The 16,600-nt window shown below is 46.0% G+C and overlaps 1 protein-coding gene and 1 pseudogene across 5 annotated transcripts; one reads left to right on the plus strand and one right to left on the minus strand.

The window, feature by feature from the left end:
- The first annotated feature begins 1,654 nt into the window (after window positions 1-1,654).
- LOC120102050 (small nucleolar RNA SNORA17) lies at window positions 1,655-1,771 on the plus strand (annotated as a pseudogene).
- A 10,190-nt stretch (window positions 1,772-11,961) lies between these two features.
- Window positions 11,962-16,001, minus strand: Wfdc16 (WAP four-disulfide core domain 16). 5 transcript variants are annotated; one of them, XM_087654438.1, is made up of 5 exons: window positions 15,931-16,001; window positions 15,471-15,645; window positions 15,276-15,401; window positions 12,990-13,139; window positions 11,962-12,607 (listed from the first exon to the last, which is right to left on the minus strand). In XM_087654438.1, exons 2-5 carry the CDS (start codon window positions 15,598-15,600, stop codon window positions 12,552-12,554), a joined length of 462 nt encoding a protein of 153 aa, XP_087510564.1. In that variant the 5' UTR covers window positions 15,601-15,645; window positions 15,931-16,001; the 3' UTR covers window positions 11,962-12,551.
- Between the last annotated feature and the right edge of the window lie 599 nt (window positions 16,002-16,600).

Consider the following 16,600-nt stretch of genomic DNA (forward strand, 5'->3'; position numbering starts at 1 on the left):
ACCAGCTTGCAATCCCACCAGCAATGGAGGAGTGTTCCTCTTTCTCCACATCCTCGCCAGCATTTGCTGACACCTGAGTTTTTGATCTTAGCCATTCTGACTGGTGTGAGGTAGAATCTCAGGGTTGTTTTGATTTGCATTTCTCTGATCATTAAGAATATTGAACATTTCTTTAAGTGCTTCTCAGCCATTTGAAATTCCTCAGCTGAGAATGTTTTGTTTAGCTCTGTACCCCATTTTTTAATAGGGTTATTTGGCTCTCTGAAGTCTAACTTCTTGAGTTCTTTGTATATTTTGGATATTAGTCTTCTGTCAGATGTAGGATTGGTAAAGATCTTTTCCTAATCTGTGTTGCCGTTTTGTCCTAACCACAGTGTCCTTTGCTTTACAGAAGCTTCTCAATTTTGTGAGGTCCCATTTGTCAATTCTTGATCTTAGAGCATAAGCCATTGGTGTTCTGTTCAGGACATTTTCTGAGGAACCTCCAGACTGATTTCCAGAATGGTTGTACCAGTTTGCAATCCCACCAACAATGGAGGAGTGTTCCTCTTTCTCCACATCCTCGCCAGCATCTGCTGTCACCTGAGTTTTTGATCTTAGCCATTCTCACTGGTGTGAGGTGAAATCTCAGGGTTGTTTTGATTTGCATTTCCCTGATGACTAAGGATGTTGTACATTTCTTTAGGTGCTTTTTGGCCATTCAATTATCCTCAGTTGAGAATGTTTTGTTTAGCTCTGTACCCCATTTTTAATAGGGTTCTTTGGCTCTCTGGAGTCTAACTTCTTGAGTTCTTTGTATATTTTGGATATTAGCCCTCTATCAGATGTAGGGTTGGTAAAGATCTTTTCCCAATCTGTTGGTTGCTGTTTTGTCCTAATGACAGTGTCCTTTGCCTTTACAGAAGTTTTGCAGTTTTATGAGGTCCCATTTGTCGATTCTTAATCTTAGAGCATAAGCCATTGGTGTTTTGTTCAGGAAATTTTCCCCAGTGCCCATTTGTTCAAGACTCTTGCCCACTTTTTCTTCTATTAGTTTTCGTGTATCTGGTTTGATGTGGGGGTCCTTGATTTACTTGGACTTAAGCTTTGTACAGGGTGATAAGAATGGATCAATTTGCATTCTTCTACATGCTGACCTCCAGTTGAACCAGCACCATTTGTTGAAAATGCTATCTTTCTTCCATTGGGTGGTTTTAGCTCCTTTGTCAAAGATCAAGTGACCATAGGTGTGTGGGTTCATTTCTGGGTCTTCAATTCTGTTCCACTGGTCTATCTGTCTGTCTCTGTACCAATACCATACAGTTTTTGTCACTATTGCTCTGTAACACTGCTTGAAGTCAGGGATGGTGATTCCCCCAGAAGTCCTTTTATTGTTGAGTATAGTTTTCGCCATCCTGGGTTTTTTGTTATTCCAAATGAATTTGCAAATTGCTCTTTCTATCTCTATAAAGAATTGAATAGGAATTTAGATGGGGATTGCATTGAATCTGTACATTGCTTTTGGCAAGGTGGCCATCTTTACTATATTAATCCTACCAATCCGTGAGCATGAAGGATCTTTCCATCTTCTGAGATCTTCTTCAATTTCTTTCTTCAGAGACTTGAAGTTCTTGTCATACAGATCTTTGACCACATCTTTAAAAACCAAAACCAACCTGCCCCTAGAGGCCATGCAGGTGTGCCTGCTGTGTCACACGTGTGTCGGTAGGTGGCAGAGAGGAGAGAGACTATGTCCACGCTCAGCGTTCTGAATGATTAGTAGCCTAACCTTCCCTGGGTGATCACCTGTCCGGACAGGCTCCCATGGCATAACTCTGCCTGGAGCCACGTGGACTGGCAAGAGAAAGTCCAAGACTAGAAGAATGTCACCCGGGCTCTCAGCCTGAGGCAGGAGTGAGCCTGAGACAGATGACCCCTGCATGGGACCATTTGGTGGCCTGGGCAAGGAGCCAGCCCAAGATGACTACCAGCCTAGTGCCATGGGTCCAGACAGGGAGCTAGGCTGAGATGGCCATCAGTCAAACCCTGCACATGCCTGAGGGGATAGACCATGCCAGGGATGACCCCTGCCTGCTACCATAATGCTACAGTACTCCCGAGACCACTCCTGAAATGACCCCAGATGGTCAGAGACCCCGGCTACCACAAAGAGGAGGAAATTATTGGTAGAGAAATGACGGGAAAGAGAAACAGAAGAATGTGGGAACAATGAAGAGAGGCAGAACTGGAGACTGGAGGGTAGTGAGGAACAGCCTGATGTGAGTAGTCGTTGATGCCACCTGGGACCATGGTGGGGTCCTGGCCTGTGCTGCCACCTGGGGCCTCGTCTGGGTCTGTGGCTCTGCAGCAGCAGGGACTGTTACTACCGAAGGCCAGACCTACCTCCCTGCTCTGGTCTGCTGCCCAGGGTCATGTCGGTATCTGAGGGTTGTTCAGAACTGTCCCTACGCCTCACCTGGGTATCATAGGAGAACTGGCCCGAGGACACAAAAGCAGGAGAACTGACCTCACTCCTCACCATCTGCAGTACTTAGGAGAGAGTGGCTACGCATACCTAGCACAGTAGAGTTGTGGGAGTTGCGGGTAAGCTGGCCAGAGGGCATGAATGTCGGACAGCTGGCCCTGCCACTTGTCTCCCATGGGATGACATGGGTGAGGGAGAGATACCTTTCTCTCCCTCTCACCCCTTGCTACCTGTGGCAGGTGGGAGACCAGACCTCGGTTCATGAGAGCAGTAAAATTGGCCCTGTCCCTCACCAGCTGCAGCACTCGGGAGGAAGATGTCTCCCCTCTCGCCTCTGCCTCTTGCCTCTCGCCATCTACAGGCAGGAGAGCTGCCCCTGCACTCATCAGAGTGGGAGAGCTGGCCCTGCACTCATCAGAGTGGGAGAGCTGGCCCTGCGCTCATCAGAGTGGGAGAGCTGGCCCTGCGCTCATCAGAGTGGGAGAGCTGGCCCTGCACTCATCAGAGTGGGAGAGCTGGCCCTGCGCTCATCAGAGTGGGAGAGCCGGCCCTGCGCCCACCCACCCCGGCACTCAGAGAGCAGGCTCTGTACCTCACACAGTAGAGCCAGGCCTGGATGTGAGGATTATGGGTGAACGTGTTCCAGGGTGTGAGAACGGGAGCAGGAAGTTAGCTTGTGAGCCACCCAGCTCAGATACCCCTCAGGCCCAGAGCCAGGGCTTTGAATCGGACCACCCCAACATCTATCCCATTGATGAACTGCTGGAGTGAGTGCAGAACCAGTCCCACAGATCCAAAACTACAGGGTCTCCACGACACAGAACAAGAGGGTATCTGGGAGGATCCCAGTGAGGATCCAGAAGTTGGAGACCTTGTACCAGTCCAAGAACTCATTATAGTGAACATTTGCAAGCAATGAAGGGTGGACAAAAGGGTTTACACTACAACTTCCACAACAAGAGTTTTTTTCTCTGTTGGTGGGGAGGTTGCAAAGGGGGAGGGAGGGTATAAGAGGAGGGGAAGATGAGGGGGATTGGGGTACATGATATGAAACTCACAAAGAACCAATAAAAAGTAAAACAAACAATTTAGTTATTAGTCAATTTATTAATTTCATAGCATGCTCCATGTCAATGATACTGTCTTCTAATGATGGGTGCTGTACTGGTGGGTGACAATTGATTTGAAGAATGTTTCCATTCTTAACAGTTAGATGCTGCTGCTGCTGTTGTGACTTAGTTAGTGCTGTTAGTTTCTCCTCACTGAGTGCTACGGGGATCAGGGAATCCAGAGCGTGTGGTGCCTGACAAGAAGACTCCCAACTAACACAGGAAGAGAAACGAAAACTAACATGTGTCCAGAGTACAACCCAAAAACACAAGACATGTGGAAAACACCAAGGCAGCATGGCCACTCCAAAAGATCAAAACTCCTTAGCTACTGGATTAAAGATAATTGAAACAGGCTGGAGAGATGGCTCAGTGGTTAAGAGCACTGGCTGCTCTCCCAGAGATCCTGAGTTCAAATCCCAGCAGCCACATGATGGCTCACAACCACCTGTAATGGGATCCGATGCCCTCTTCTGGTGTGTCTGAAGACAGGGACAGTGTACACAAAACAAATGAATAAAGTTTTAAAAAAGTTATTGAAACAGGAGAAAGGAGAGAGTCTGGAGCTGCAGAGATGGTTAAGTGGGTAAGAGCACTTGCCAACCAAGTGGGAGGACCTGAGTTCGGGTCCCCAGAACCCAAGTGACAAGCTTGTAGTCCAGTTTGCTGTGACATGCCTATTACCTGAGTGTTGAAACCGAGTGGAGACAGGAGGATTGCTGGAGCTTGCTGGCTGCCAGCCTCGCTGAAAGCAGATGTGGTGAGAGATGTTGTCTCAAGAAAGTAAGACAGAGAACAATAGGGGGCACATGACAACGTCCCCTCTGTGCAGACACATAGATGCATGTAACCATACACACACACACACACACACACACACACACACACACACACGTGCACATACATGCACATACCTCACATATTCATATAATGCCTATGCAAACACATACACAAAGTTTATTAGTTAAAAATGTCCCGTGCATGGCTGAAGAGAGAGGTCAGAAGCTAAAAGCTCTTGCTGCTCTTGCAGGAGACCTGGGCTCACATTTCAGCACCCACAGGGCAACTCAAAGCAGTAATTCTACTTCCGTGGGAACTAATGCCCTCTCCTAACCTCCCAGTGCACCAGGCACATACCATGGGCATTGCTTACATTCCAGCACTCACACACACAAGATAAAGGAATCTTAATTAACAACAACAACGTTCTCAGAAAGGACACAACAGAGCAAATGAATTCAGTCCAGGACCTGGAGAGGGAGACCAGTGTCGTACAAGGACAAAGCCAGCAACGTGGACAAGAAAGGCAGCACCGTGAATGAGCCACGTGGAAGATCCACCCACCGTGGAAAGTGGGATTCCTGAAAAAAAAAAGAAATAGAAATGTTGGAAATTGAACTTTCAATAAAATAGATTTTAAGACACAGTGGAAAACATCTCCAATAGAGCTGATCAAGCAGAAGAAAGGTTATCAAGAATGGGGGGCAAAGGGCTGGAGAGATGGCTCAGTGGTTAAGAACACTGGCTAGTCTTCCAGAGGACCCAGGTTTGGTTCCCAGAACCCACATGGTGGCTGACACACCTGCTTCTGGTCTCTGCTGTGGGAACAGAACACACATGTGGTATGCATGGACACGCATGCAGGTAAAACACCTTATGCACATACTTTTTTTTAGTTAAAAATTTAAAAACCAGTAGATGAGACTCAACAAATACTACATTCGAATCTTGACAAAGAGCCAATGATTCCCTTGAATCCATCAGGCGTTCTCAACACGGGCCACAGAGGCCTTGGTGTGTGTCTGCAAGGACACACAATATGGCATACACTCACGTAGACACACATATACACACACACACATGAATGAAAAATAAATCTTTTTAGAAGTCCACCATAGCAATATTTACCTATTAATTGACATTTATGGTTATTAATGACATATGAGGATTCATTTCAATAACCTTAAGGGGTTTTTTGTAAGAATCTTTCTGAATTATTCGAAGATTCTGTGCTTGTAAATTCACCTGCTCACTAAACATTACTTGTCAGCCCGGTTCCAGTGCTTTGGCCATCATTTAAGGATGCGTGCCCAGTGGCAAACAAATCTTCCAGCACTTGGGCTACATCTGCCCATGTTTCACTGGCTGAAGCCAGGGCTACATGTTCCTTCCACAAATTCCAGAAGTCAAAGGGCAACATGCAGTCCTCTTGTGGAATGAGTAATTGTGACGAACAGCGTGATGTGCTCTTATTACTCCCCTTTAACTTCAACAATGTTATGTATCACACATCAACATGTGGGTGCGCTTGTGCACGAGAAAACACCCAGTTCTATCCTGATGGAGAGCGTTCTACCCTGGGACATTCTCCTACAGATGCCAGTTCATCCGATCTATGGATGCTCAGTTCATCTGATCTATAGACACCCAGTTCATCTGATTTATAGATGCCCAGTTCATCTGATCTATAGACACCCAGTTCATCTGATCTATAGACGCCCAGTTCATCTGATCTATAGACACCCAGTTCATCTGATCTATAGACACCCAGTTCATCTGATTTATAGATGCCCAGTTCATCTGATCTATAGATGTCCAGTTCATCTGATCTATAGACACCCAGTTCATCTGATCTATAGACGCCCAGTTCATCTGATCTATAGACACCCAGTTCATCTGATCTATAGACACCCAGTTCATCTGATCTATAGACGCCCAGTTCATCTGATCTATAGACACCCAGTTCATCTGATCTATAGATGTCCAGTTCATCTGATCTATAGATGTCCAGTTCATCTGATCTATAGACACCCAGTTCATCTGATCTATAGATGCCCAGTTCATCTGATCTATAGATGTCCAGTTCATCTGATCTATAGACACCCAGTTCATCTGATCTATAGATGTCCAGTTCATCTGATCTATAGATGCCCAGTTCATCTGATCTATAGATGCTCAGTTCATCTGATCTATAGACACCCAGTTCATCTGATCTATAGACGCCCAGTTCATCTGATCTATAGATGTCCAGTTCATCTGATCTATAGACACCCAGTTCATCTGATCTATAGATGTCTAGTTCATCTGATCAAAGATGCCAGTTCATCTGATTAGGGCTTCATGGCCACATCAGGTCATCCCTAGAAATCAGTGCCCTTTAGCTCATGATACCCAGCTCTGGGAAAGCCTTGAGCGTTGTGATTCCTCATGGCAGCTGTATGTTCTCAGTCTTCTTGGGCTCTGAGGCTTCACATCTGCCTGGGCATCCTTTGGACCACACTGAGGTTGCACTGTATTGACTGGGTCTTGCTCTCCCACATACACCCTGATGGACACCCTCCTTTCAGCTACCACATTCTATGCCAGGCCTCCTCTGATGTGAAGAACTTAACGATCCAGAGCCTCACTCCTTCACCAGGCTGCGTTCCTGTCTGGACACCCTCCTCACACGACTCAGGTGCTCATCCTGTGCAATCTGGCTCCCCCTGCCCTCCACCTCATGTGGGAACTTTTCTCAGACTCCTCGGGGCAACTTTCCCTCCGTACTGCCTCCTGCCCCTGCACTGGGCATCCTCTGCAGCTAACTTTCTGCTCTGGGTGCCAACAGCCCTCCTACACAGATGCTCTCCAACCTGTTCCAGCTCTAATGCCCACACTGGGCCCCTCGAGCCCATCTCCTCGGGACAGATACCTATCTCGATCTGCCCCATCTAATGGCTTTAGGGTTGACTAGTTCTGTTTCTGGGGGGGAGAGAACAGGCAGAAAGTCTTTTTCTGAGAACATGTGTAAAAAAATTAATGCTGAGATAGTCATTAAAGATTAATGTTCTACCTGGCAAATGTATGAGTGCCCACTCAGTAAGTGTCACTTAGGTCAAAGGACAGTACGTTCTATGCCCGAAGCCCTTGGTCTCCTTCCAAATCTCATCTTCTCATCCTCTCAGAGGCTCGTCTGTCATTAACAGCCTTGTTCCTTTCTTCATATTTTCAATAATATATTTCCTCATATATCGGGGCTTTGATAGATTCTCACTACTGAGCTCTGAACGTCCTGGAACCCGCGGTGTAGATAACACTGGTCTTGAACTCACAGAGAGCTGCCTGCCTTTGTCTCCCAAGTATTGGGATTAGAGGTGTGGGCCACCATGTTTGGCCAAACATATCTTTTTATTATCATCTTCTTCCGTTCTGTGTAAAACAGAGTTATTTCTAAAGGGCTCTTCTCTCTGTCTCTCTCTGTCCTTCTGTCTCTGTCTGTCTGTCTCTCTGTCTCTATCTCTCTCTGTGATTTAATTTTTATTCCTGTTCTAGTGTATAGATAACCACAATATCTCTATTCTGCCCTCTAGGATGCTTACAGTTCTCTTTGCACATGCACGTGCTTGCTGGCATGCAAGTGCGCATGCACCTTTGAATGTGTGGGTGAACATGGGTGAGAGGGCACGTGCTTGTGGAGGCCTGAGGCTGACACTAGTCTCCAACCACTCCCCACCTTACATGTTGAACAGGGTCTCTCAGTCGAACCCAGAGCTCACCAATTCATCCAGTCTAGCCATCCATCATGTTCTACCGACCCATCCTCCCTGCCTCCCAAACCTGGGATCGCAAGCAGGACACCACGCCCCACCCAGCATTGGCATGAGTGGTGAGGATCCAAACGCCACTCCTCACCCCTGCCGTACGGAGGCTTCACCATGGAACCAACTCCCAGTCCTGGGTTGCTTACATCTCTCAACATACAAAATGCTGTGAGCAAGCAAGCATGTGTGTGTTTGCTGGAGTACAGCCGAGTCTGGCCTGGCTTCTGTATCTTCAGCTTCTGGATGTCAAACTACTTCCCAAAGCATTTACCTGAGTTTGCTGGCCGCTCCTGACAGTGGGAGGGGGGGGGGTTCGATTGCTCCACTTCTGTGGCATCTGTCGTGTCATCAAGTCTTTTCGTGTTTACCGTGCACATACGAGTCTAGACGTAGCCCAGGGTGGTGGTGCACACCTTTAGTTCCAGCCATTGGAACTAAAGCACAGGCAGGCAGACCTCTGTAAGTTCAAGGCAAGCCTAGTCTACATAGCAAGTTCTAAGCCAGGCAGGCCAACATAGAGAAACCTTGTCTCAATAAATAGTATAAAAGTATATGATTATGGATGAAATCTGAACTTTTAACACGAATGAGGCAAAGTCCCTTCTTTTATCTCTATTACCCATACAGAGATCTCTCATACTTTCCTATTCGACATTTTCTTGCCTCCTCTGAATGGCCTCACGTTTCCTTGCCAACTTCTGGAACTAGTCTTTTGGCAGTTGTGAGCATTATAAAAATTTCCCGCAATCAAGAAGAATCTCCCAAGATTTTTATTAGTTTATTAGCTTTATATGTCTGGCATCTTTCAATTTTGGGGGGTTTTGTTTGGGTGTTGTTGTTGTTGTTGTTGTTTGAGACAGGGTTTCTCTGTGTAGCCCTGACTGTTCTGGAACTCTCTCTATAGACCAGGCTAGCCTCAAACTCAGAGGCCCTCCGGCCCCTGCCTCCCAAGTGTTGGGATTAAAGGCGTGTGCCACCACACCCAGCAGTGTTTCAATTGTTTTATTTCTTTTTGGTGTTGGTAATCAAACCTAGGAACAAGCATATCGTGAGAGCACTATGCCTCAGAGACACCTCCCCACTAACCCAGCACCGATAATTTTTTTTTTAAACCTTTTACCTTCCCTACCCCAGACAGGAATCTTCTTTTGACTCTATTTCTTCAATAGTTTCAGTTTTTAATTATTGTTTTAGTGGGGTTGTGTGTGGCTGAGCTCCCAATGTTAGCTGTCATATAGGCAGTGTGTATTCTAACTCTCAAACATTTCCCACAGAGTGCCCTAAGCCAGCTGAATAGATATTTTGAAGAAACCTTTAGAGATGTTCTGCTGGCATCGGGTTCCCACTGCTTGGGTCCATTAACTAAGTTGCCTATTTTTACACAGTGATACATTCAACTTCTAAGTATTCTACTTGGTACTTTTTCAAATACTTTATCGTTTCCTGTTCTCTTCCCCCCCCCCCCCGCTATGGTATTAATGCTCTCTTTGAGCTAATCTATATTCTTTTCATTCTGATGATATTGATCTTCACTGTTTTGTTAAAATGCTTTCATAACTGACAAAGTTTTTAGATATGAATGCTGTATGTAATGCGATGTTTTGATGTGTGTGTATGTATTGTGAGATCATTAAATCAAACTAAGTAAACATGCCCAACACTATTCAGTTATCTGTTTTTGTTTATTTGTGTGCCAGGGACTTGGAAGGAGTGGGTATCCATGCATGTGCCTGTCTGAGGACAACTTTATGAGGTTTTTCTCTCCCGCCTTTCTGTGGGCTCAGGATATTGGCTGCAGGTGGCCAGGTTTATGCAGCTGACACCTTTGCCAGCCGAGCTAATTTACTGGTTCTCCTGTCACCATGTAAATGAGAACTTTAGTGTCTAGTATCAAAAAATTTCAAGTGCTTTTTTTTTTTTTTTTTTTTGGTGGCCATTTGAATTTCCTCCAACTTTCATGTCCATAAATAACAAATATATAAAAAAGACCAGTGCTTAGATTTTAATAAGTGTTTTATATATTTCATTTTACTATTAGTTTAATCACACCAGGGCCAGTTTGATGTTAATCTGTTAGCACTGGTTGAGACATTTTTCAAATGTCCATCCATATGCTGGTTTATTTATTTATTTACTTATTATGTTTTAGTTACTAGAGAACTATGTTTAAATTATCTGCCGATCAGTCCTGCTCTAATGTCAAACTCTATGTCTAATGTCTCAACCTTTCTAACCCTTGCAACCCTTTAATACAGTTCCTCATGCTATACTGAACCCCAACCATAAAGTCATTTCATTGCTACTTCATAAATGTAAGCTTGCTAGTTGTGGATGGTAATGTAAACATCTATGCTTTCTGATAGTTAATCGACCCCCGTGAAAAAGTTATTCCACTCGCAAAGGGCCAGGACCCAAAAGTTGACCATGGCTTTAGACCGCTCCAACCAGCAAAGCTAAAATTAGACACCCTGGGGGCTCCCAACCCACACCTTTGAATACTAATCTCTGAAGTGAGTTAAGCAAGACAGAGCCATCAGCTCGGAACATTCCCCAGTGCACTGGAGGGGGGATGAGTGGACTGTCCACCAGCGTTTCCCTCATTGACTTTTTTGTTTTTGTTTTTGTTTTTTTTTTTTTTGGTTTTTTTTTTAATTTCTCAACAGAAAACAACCCGTGACTTTCTCCTAAAGCAATCGCTTCAAGCAAGCCCAAGACAACTTCAAGGATCTGGCCCACAGTGCCTACGTCAGGATTCTTTGTGCTCTGTGCTCCCCACCCCTGCCCCGCCCCAACCCAATTCCTCACTCAATCTTTTCTTATCCCTAAACCAATTCTCTAATGTTATCTCTGCCCTGTGATGACAGACGTCTTTCAGGAAACGCAAATGCTGCATGGTGAGGGGTTTAGCATAGGGTCAGCACGTCCAGTCATTGCCAGCTTGCTAAGTGGTCTCGTAGGCTCATCCCCCAGTTTGTGCCTGTTTATGCCCTTCTACTAATTTAAAAAAAAACTATTTATTTGTCGTTACTTTATGTATACAAGCACTTTGCCAGGATGTAGATATAGGGAGACCAGAATGGCTGTTGGATCCCTTGAAACAGGAGTTAAAGATGGTTGTGAGCCACCATGCGGGTGCTGGGAACTGAACCTGGGTCCTCTACAAGAACAGCGAGCGAGCACTCTCAACTGCTAAGGAATCTCTCCAGCCCCTCCTTCTCTATTCTTAACAAAATACTTGAGCTGTCCAGATTCATGAGTACAATAGGAGAAGCCAAGAGTGAGGGGCTGGTGAGTGAAGATGTAGCCCACAGGCTTGTACTCAGTTCATCCGTCCGCCTTTCTGCATCTGAGGTTGGGTCAGGGGCGGGAGGCACTGCCTGTGATTCAATGTGTCTTGCTCCTCATCCATGCCCTTCCCCAACCCCACTCTATGTTTATGAGTTTCACTGGGCCGTATGTCTATTCTGTGTCAGCCTCTGAGGTAAAAGAAACCATTCTTCTTCCAGGAGATCACCCTAATGCTGCAGCCCACAGAACATCTCTTCTCCATGGGTCAAGGCCCTGACCCCTTGGTCCCTTCTCCCTACACCCTTTTCTTACTTCTACCTGTTTGAATCATTCCCCTTCCTTGGTCTATATACTAAAAGTGACTCCTAGTGACCCCTGCACTCATTTGAGGTGAATCCAAACACAATTTTCATGTAGTACGTTCTTGGCAACCCTCTGGGTATTGTTTATTCTTTCTGTAGCACTTTCTCGTATTCGAAAGACCCTAACAAACCCCCCAAAACAGTTGACTGAATCATGGTGACAAACAGGTCATGTTTAAGAGGAGAGCTGTTTTAGAGCAAGCAATGCCATCTTTCAGTTCTGAATCATCGGTGTAGCCATATTTGCGCAAGATTTCACTCCCATGGACTAATTAAAAACAGAAGTAGCTTTCGGGGACCTACCAGAATCAAGTAGGGGTACACGCAGGTATGGAGAATTCAGAATAACAGCATCTTCACTGGCCAAAAGAAACACTTCCCCACCCCCACATAAGCAACTGTCTCTTTATTATGTAACGTCAATAAACAGCGATAAATATGTCTAGGAGTCTGTGTGAAGGAGACTAGACTGCCAAAGGGTGGGAAGGTAGGGAAAATCTAGACCAGGAGGTAGGGGCTGGGGACTAGGGGGACCGGTGGAGTCAGAGAAAGTAGTTGGGGCAGCCAAGGTCCCCCGTAACTATAGACAAAGGGGGGCTCGGCGAACAACTTATGGGGAAGGAAGTAAGCAGGGAAGACATTGTCCGGGCATCCTCACCCCTACCCGCACCCACATCTGATCCAAGAGGACGGTCCGACAGCAGGTTGGTCTTCCAACACTTTCCATGTGGCTTGAAACGACGATGATTTACGGTACAACCGCAGGCACCAGGTTGCTGATTTTACGGTTTGACTTTGCGCCCTCTAGAAGAAGAAGGGACAGGGCAATAATAGTCACGCTGTGTAGAGAAACAGACTTCTCTCAGGGTGACCATAGTTGATCCCCTAACTCCTGGGTCAGGAATGGGTTTTGTGGCTTAAGAGATGCCCACATAGGCTTCTCCTACAGGTTGATAACCCACTGAGCATACACCACGGATGCCAGATTTTCTGGGACTTGGCAAAACCAGATAAGCCTGCAAGTGCAGTCGGGGTTCCTGAAACCAGGATGGAGAAACAGGGGTCCTCAGATTGGATTGGATGTAGGACTGGGACGCACAGTGCCATGCTGTCTCTCTTCCCACAGTGTGGATTTTCAATGTCTTTGTAACCTTGATGAAGAAGGGAAGCGCTCTTTAGAACCTACCCGCCTCTTCGGGGCTCATGCAGACATTGCCACAGAAGGCGTGGCAGCAGCGAAACTCGTCATCACAGTCCAGGTGCGCCCTGCAGGAGCTTTTGCATTGGGTGCTGGTCGGCCTTGCCTGGCAGGGCTGCAGTTTGGGCCTTGTTAAAACTGATAAGGAACACATAAGCAATGATCCCCCTAACCAAGGGCATGTCTCACGATTGCCAGCAGCACCGGCGCTCGGGGACCCCTTCAACAACCTTTCTGCTTCCTCTCCCTGTCCTATAGCCTAGCTTGGTTCTTCTGGTGGACGAAAGGCCCATTCCCTGGTGCTTCTTACTCCCAGAAGACACTGTAATGTTATCCGGGTGGACTTTAAACTCACAAACTTGAATCTAATTCTCAGAGCAAAGAGTCCCTCATTTTCACTTTCTTTTACAGGATGGGAGAAACTGGGGCCCAGGGCAGGGAAAGCACCTGCCTCCTGGCCATTGACTTCTCGGGTCTTTCTATGATTACACATTCTGGATACTAACCCCTTGTCAGAGGCATCGCCTGCAGAGGTTTCCTCCCAACCATTAGGCTGTCTCTTTTCTCTATCAGGCTATGCCGAAGCTTTATCATTTGAGGCTCTCTGCTGATTCTTTCCTTTTTGTCCGGAACTAGTGGGGTCCTCTTCAGAAAGTTGTTACCTAAGCCTGCAGCCTCAGGTGTCTTCCCCACAGTTTCCTCTAGAGCCGTGACCCTTTAATACAGTTCCTCATGTTGTGGTGCCCCCTCCCCCAACTGTAAAATTGTTATCGCTCCTTCATAACTAATTTTGCTACTGCTATGAACCTTAATATGTATATCCGATAGGCAAGATGTCTGCTGTGTGGTCCCGGTGAAAGGGTAATTTGACTCTTCAAAGGGGTCGAGACCCACCGGTTGAGAACCACTGCCCTAGGCATTTCAAAGCACCCTGCATTCCAATAAATATCCCGAAGATGAATAATCTATTGAACAGAAGTAAGAATGCCTAATAAATGCGTGGGGAAAAAATGCTATTCATCCCCAGCCAAAACGGTAAGGCAGGGGAAGGGGTCTTTAAAGTGGGTTAGTGGAAAGGGAGATGGGCTCAGGCACTGTGGGAATTATAAGGGAGACTCTGCAAAACCAACAGAACGACTACAACACCCCACCATATTATCCTTGGGAATATTTCCCAGGAATCAGAACACCATACAATAGGTACCTCATACCCACGTTCATAGCAGCAATATTCACAAGGCAACATATAGAATTAGCCTAGGCTGCCCATCAATGAATAAACAAACTTTATATATACATATATAATAATATATTGTTAATATATAATTTATTATTAATAATATACAACATATATATATATATTTCATTCCTAGGAAGAGTGAAATGAATGGAGCAGACATCATGTTAAGCAACAGATGTCTGACTCAGAAAGACCAGTGGCGCCTGTTTTCTCTCATATGCAGAACCTAGTTGTTTTAGAGAGTTGGAGTGTCTTCCTTGGGGGGAAGAGACCCTATGGGAGGAAGGATGGAGAGAAGCTGGAGTTGGGGGCAATGTGATTAAAGTACCTCATCTACCATGTGAACACATCATGCTAAAACCTATGTTTTGTACAAATGTTAACTTTTTAATACAAAAAAAAAAAAATCAGGGGCTTTTCCAGAAAATCTGAGTTAAGAGTCTCAGCTCCCAACGTGTCAGCTCATAACTGTCCCTGACTCCATCGGTGGGGAATCTGACGCCCTCTTCTGGCCTCTGAGGGCACTGCACACATGTGGTGCACAAACATTCACAGAGGCTAAACACCCACGCACATTAAATAAAAAGGACAAAGGGAAGAGCCCGCCTCCCCCGTCCACTTCTCCATTTCTGACTGAACCATCTCCCCAGAATCTCATCTTTCCCTTGAAACGTTTCTTCAGTATTTACACATCTTCCTTCCACTCTAGAATTTCTTTTAAAAAAAAAAAATTACTACAGGACTTCTATGAAGCTCACGTATTCGTTTTTTCTCACTGTGGCCAAGGTTCTAAAATACCCAATTCCCTTTAAATGGTGGGGGCACATAGCAAGAAATCATTAGAAACCCTTTGTCAATTCGTGGCCTGCTTCTGGAGCTCATAACTGAGAATACCAGCTCCCAGCAGCTTAAGCTAGATGCCTTCCAGGCAGCCTCGAAAGCTTCTGGAAGTGTCTCCAGATCAGCGTTCTCCTAGACAGAAATATAATGTGGCTGCCACAATTCCCCCAACAGACATAAAAATAACATCTTACGTGCAGCATCGGGAGACCCTCCAGGTTGAGACCTAAACATTTGGTTTCCTTCCAGCATCCTGGCTTTCAAAACGAGGGATGTTCTGGGGCGCCCCAGCCCACCCCTGCTTCCTCCCTGCAACGGGACTAGAGAAGGGTTAGGATTATTCATTTTCCGCCCAGTCCCCACGTGGAAGCCCCTCTCAGAATACCTACTGTAATCTGGAATTTGGATTTCAGAAAAAAATCTGTCCTTCCATCTCGCCAACACTGGCAGGCCTAACGTGCCAAGGAGTAGCAGCATCTGGAGAACAACTGGCCACTTCATGAGGCCAACCGTGGGCATCGGGCTGCAGCGCTGGCCGGAGACTCAGTGTTGCACCAGGACCTGCTGGGGGCACAGAGCATTCCTGGTGGGCAGGTGGGAACACTCATGTCTGCCTGGCCTCCCAGCGTCCTGCCTGCTTTTGCATCACTCCCCCCCCCCCCCCGCCGTCCATACTACCATCTGGCCTGAGGTTAGCCCCTCACAGTGACCTCTCACCTTCTTTTTCTTTTTCTTTTTCTTTTTCTTTTTCTTTTTTTTTTTTTCAGAGCTGGGGACCGAACCCAGGGCCTTGCGCTTGCTAAGCAAGTGCTCTACCACTGAGCTAAATCCCCAACCCTGTTCTCTCACCTTCTTTCCCATTGCCCAGTGGAGCCCGTCACACCTTTTCAGGTCTGTGTTTGGGAAAATTTAAAAGCAGGAAAACACGAGAAAAAAATAAAGGCTCTTAAGTTATTCATTACCTAGGGCTGAGCGCTGATGGTGATCGCTTCGAGAACCATCCAGGTTTTCTGCTCTATCAAAATGCAGATCCCCTTCACCTAGACCTAATTAATTTACACATTTTTCATTAAGTTGTCATCACAATACATTTGTCATTTAAACAAATATTTATTTTTCTATAATGTGATTTTTTTTGAGCAAGTGCTATTTTTTTCTTGTGTAACACACACACACACACACACACACACACACACACACACCCTCGCTGAATTTTCACCCAGTGAACACACCCATGTAGGTACCACAAGGTTCCATGTCTAGCCTCGAGGACTGGGAAAATCAAATAAAATCAAGGTCAAGTTCATATTTATGTAAACTCTCAACTGAATAGAATGGGAGTTTGCTGAAGAAAGGGCTTAGCCAGTGTCAGGTAAAAGGACGAAGGGGCATGGACATGATGGACCCCGTGATGGAGCCTGTAATAGAGGCCATGGTGGAATCTACAATTCTCTATGGGGAGGATGCCAGGCCTTACCATGTAATGCCCCGTCATGTGTTTGAAAACTACTACATCAAT

The sequence above is a fragment of the Rattus norvegicus genome, chromosome 3 (assembly GCF_021556685.1).
Source record: "Rattus norvegicus strain SHRSP/BbbUtx chromosome 3, alternate assembly SHRSP_T2T, whole genome shotgun sequence".
Classification (NCBI taxonomy): domain Eukaryota; kingdom Metazoa; phylum Chordata; class Mammalia; order Rodentia; family Muridae; genus Rattus; species Rattus norvegicus.

Coding starts and splice junctions, on each gene's coding strand:
- Wfdc16 (XM_087654438.1), bottom strand. CDS start 15,600: ATGCCCACGGTTGGCCTCATGAAGTGGCCAGTTGTTCTCCAGATGCTG. Junction 13,140..15,275: donor AGGGTCTCCCGATGCTGCAC/GTAAGATGTTAT, acceptor GTTCCTTATCAG/TTTTAACAAGGCCCAAACTG. Junction 12,608..12,989: donor CATGAGCCCCGAAGAGGCGG/GTAGGTTCTAAA, acceptor TTCTTCTTCTAG/AGGGCGCAAAGTCAAACCGT.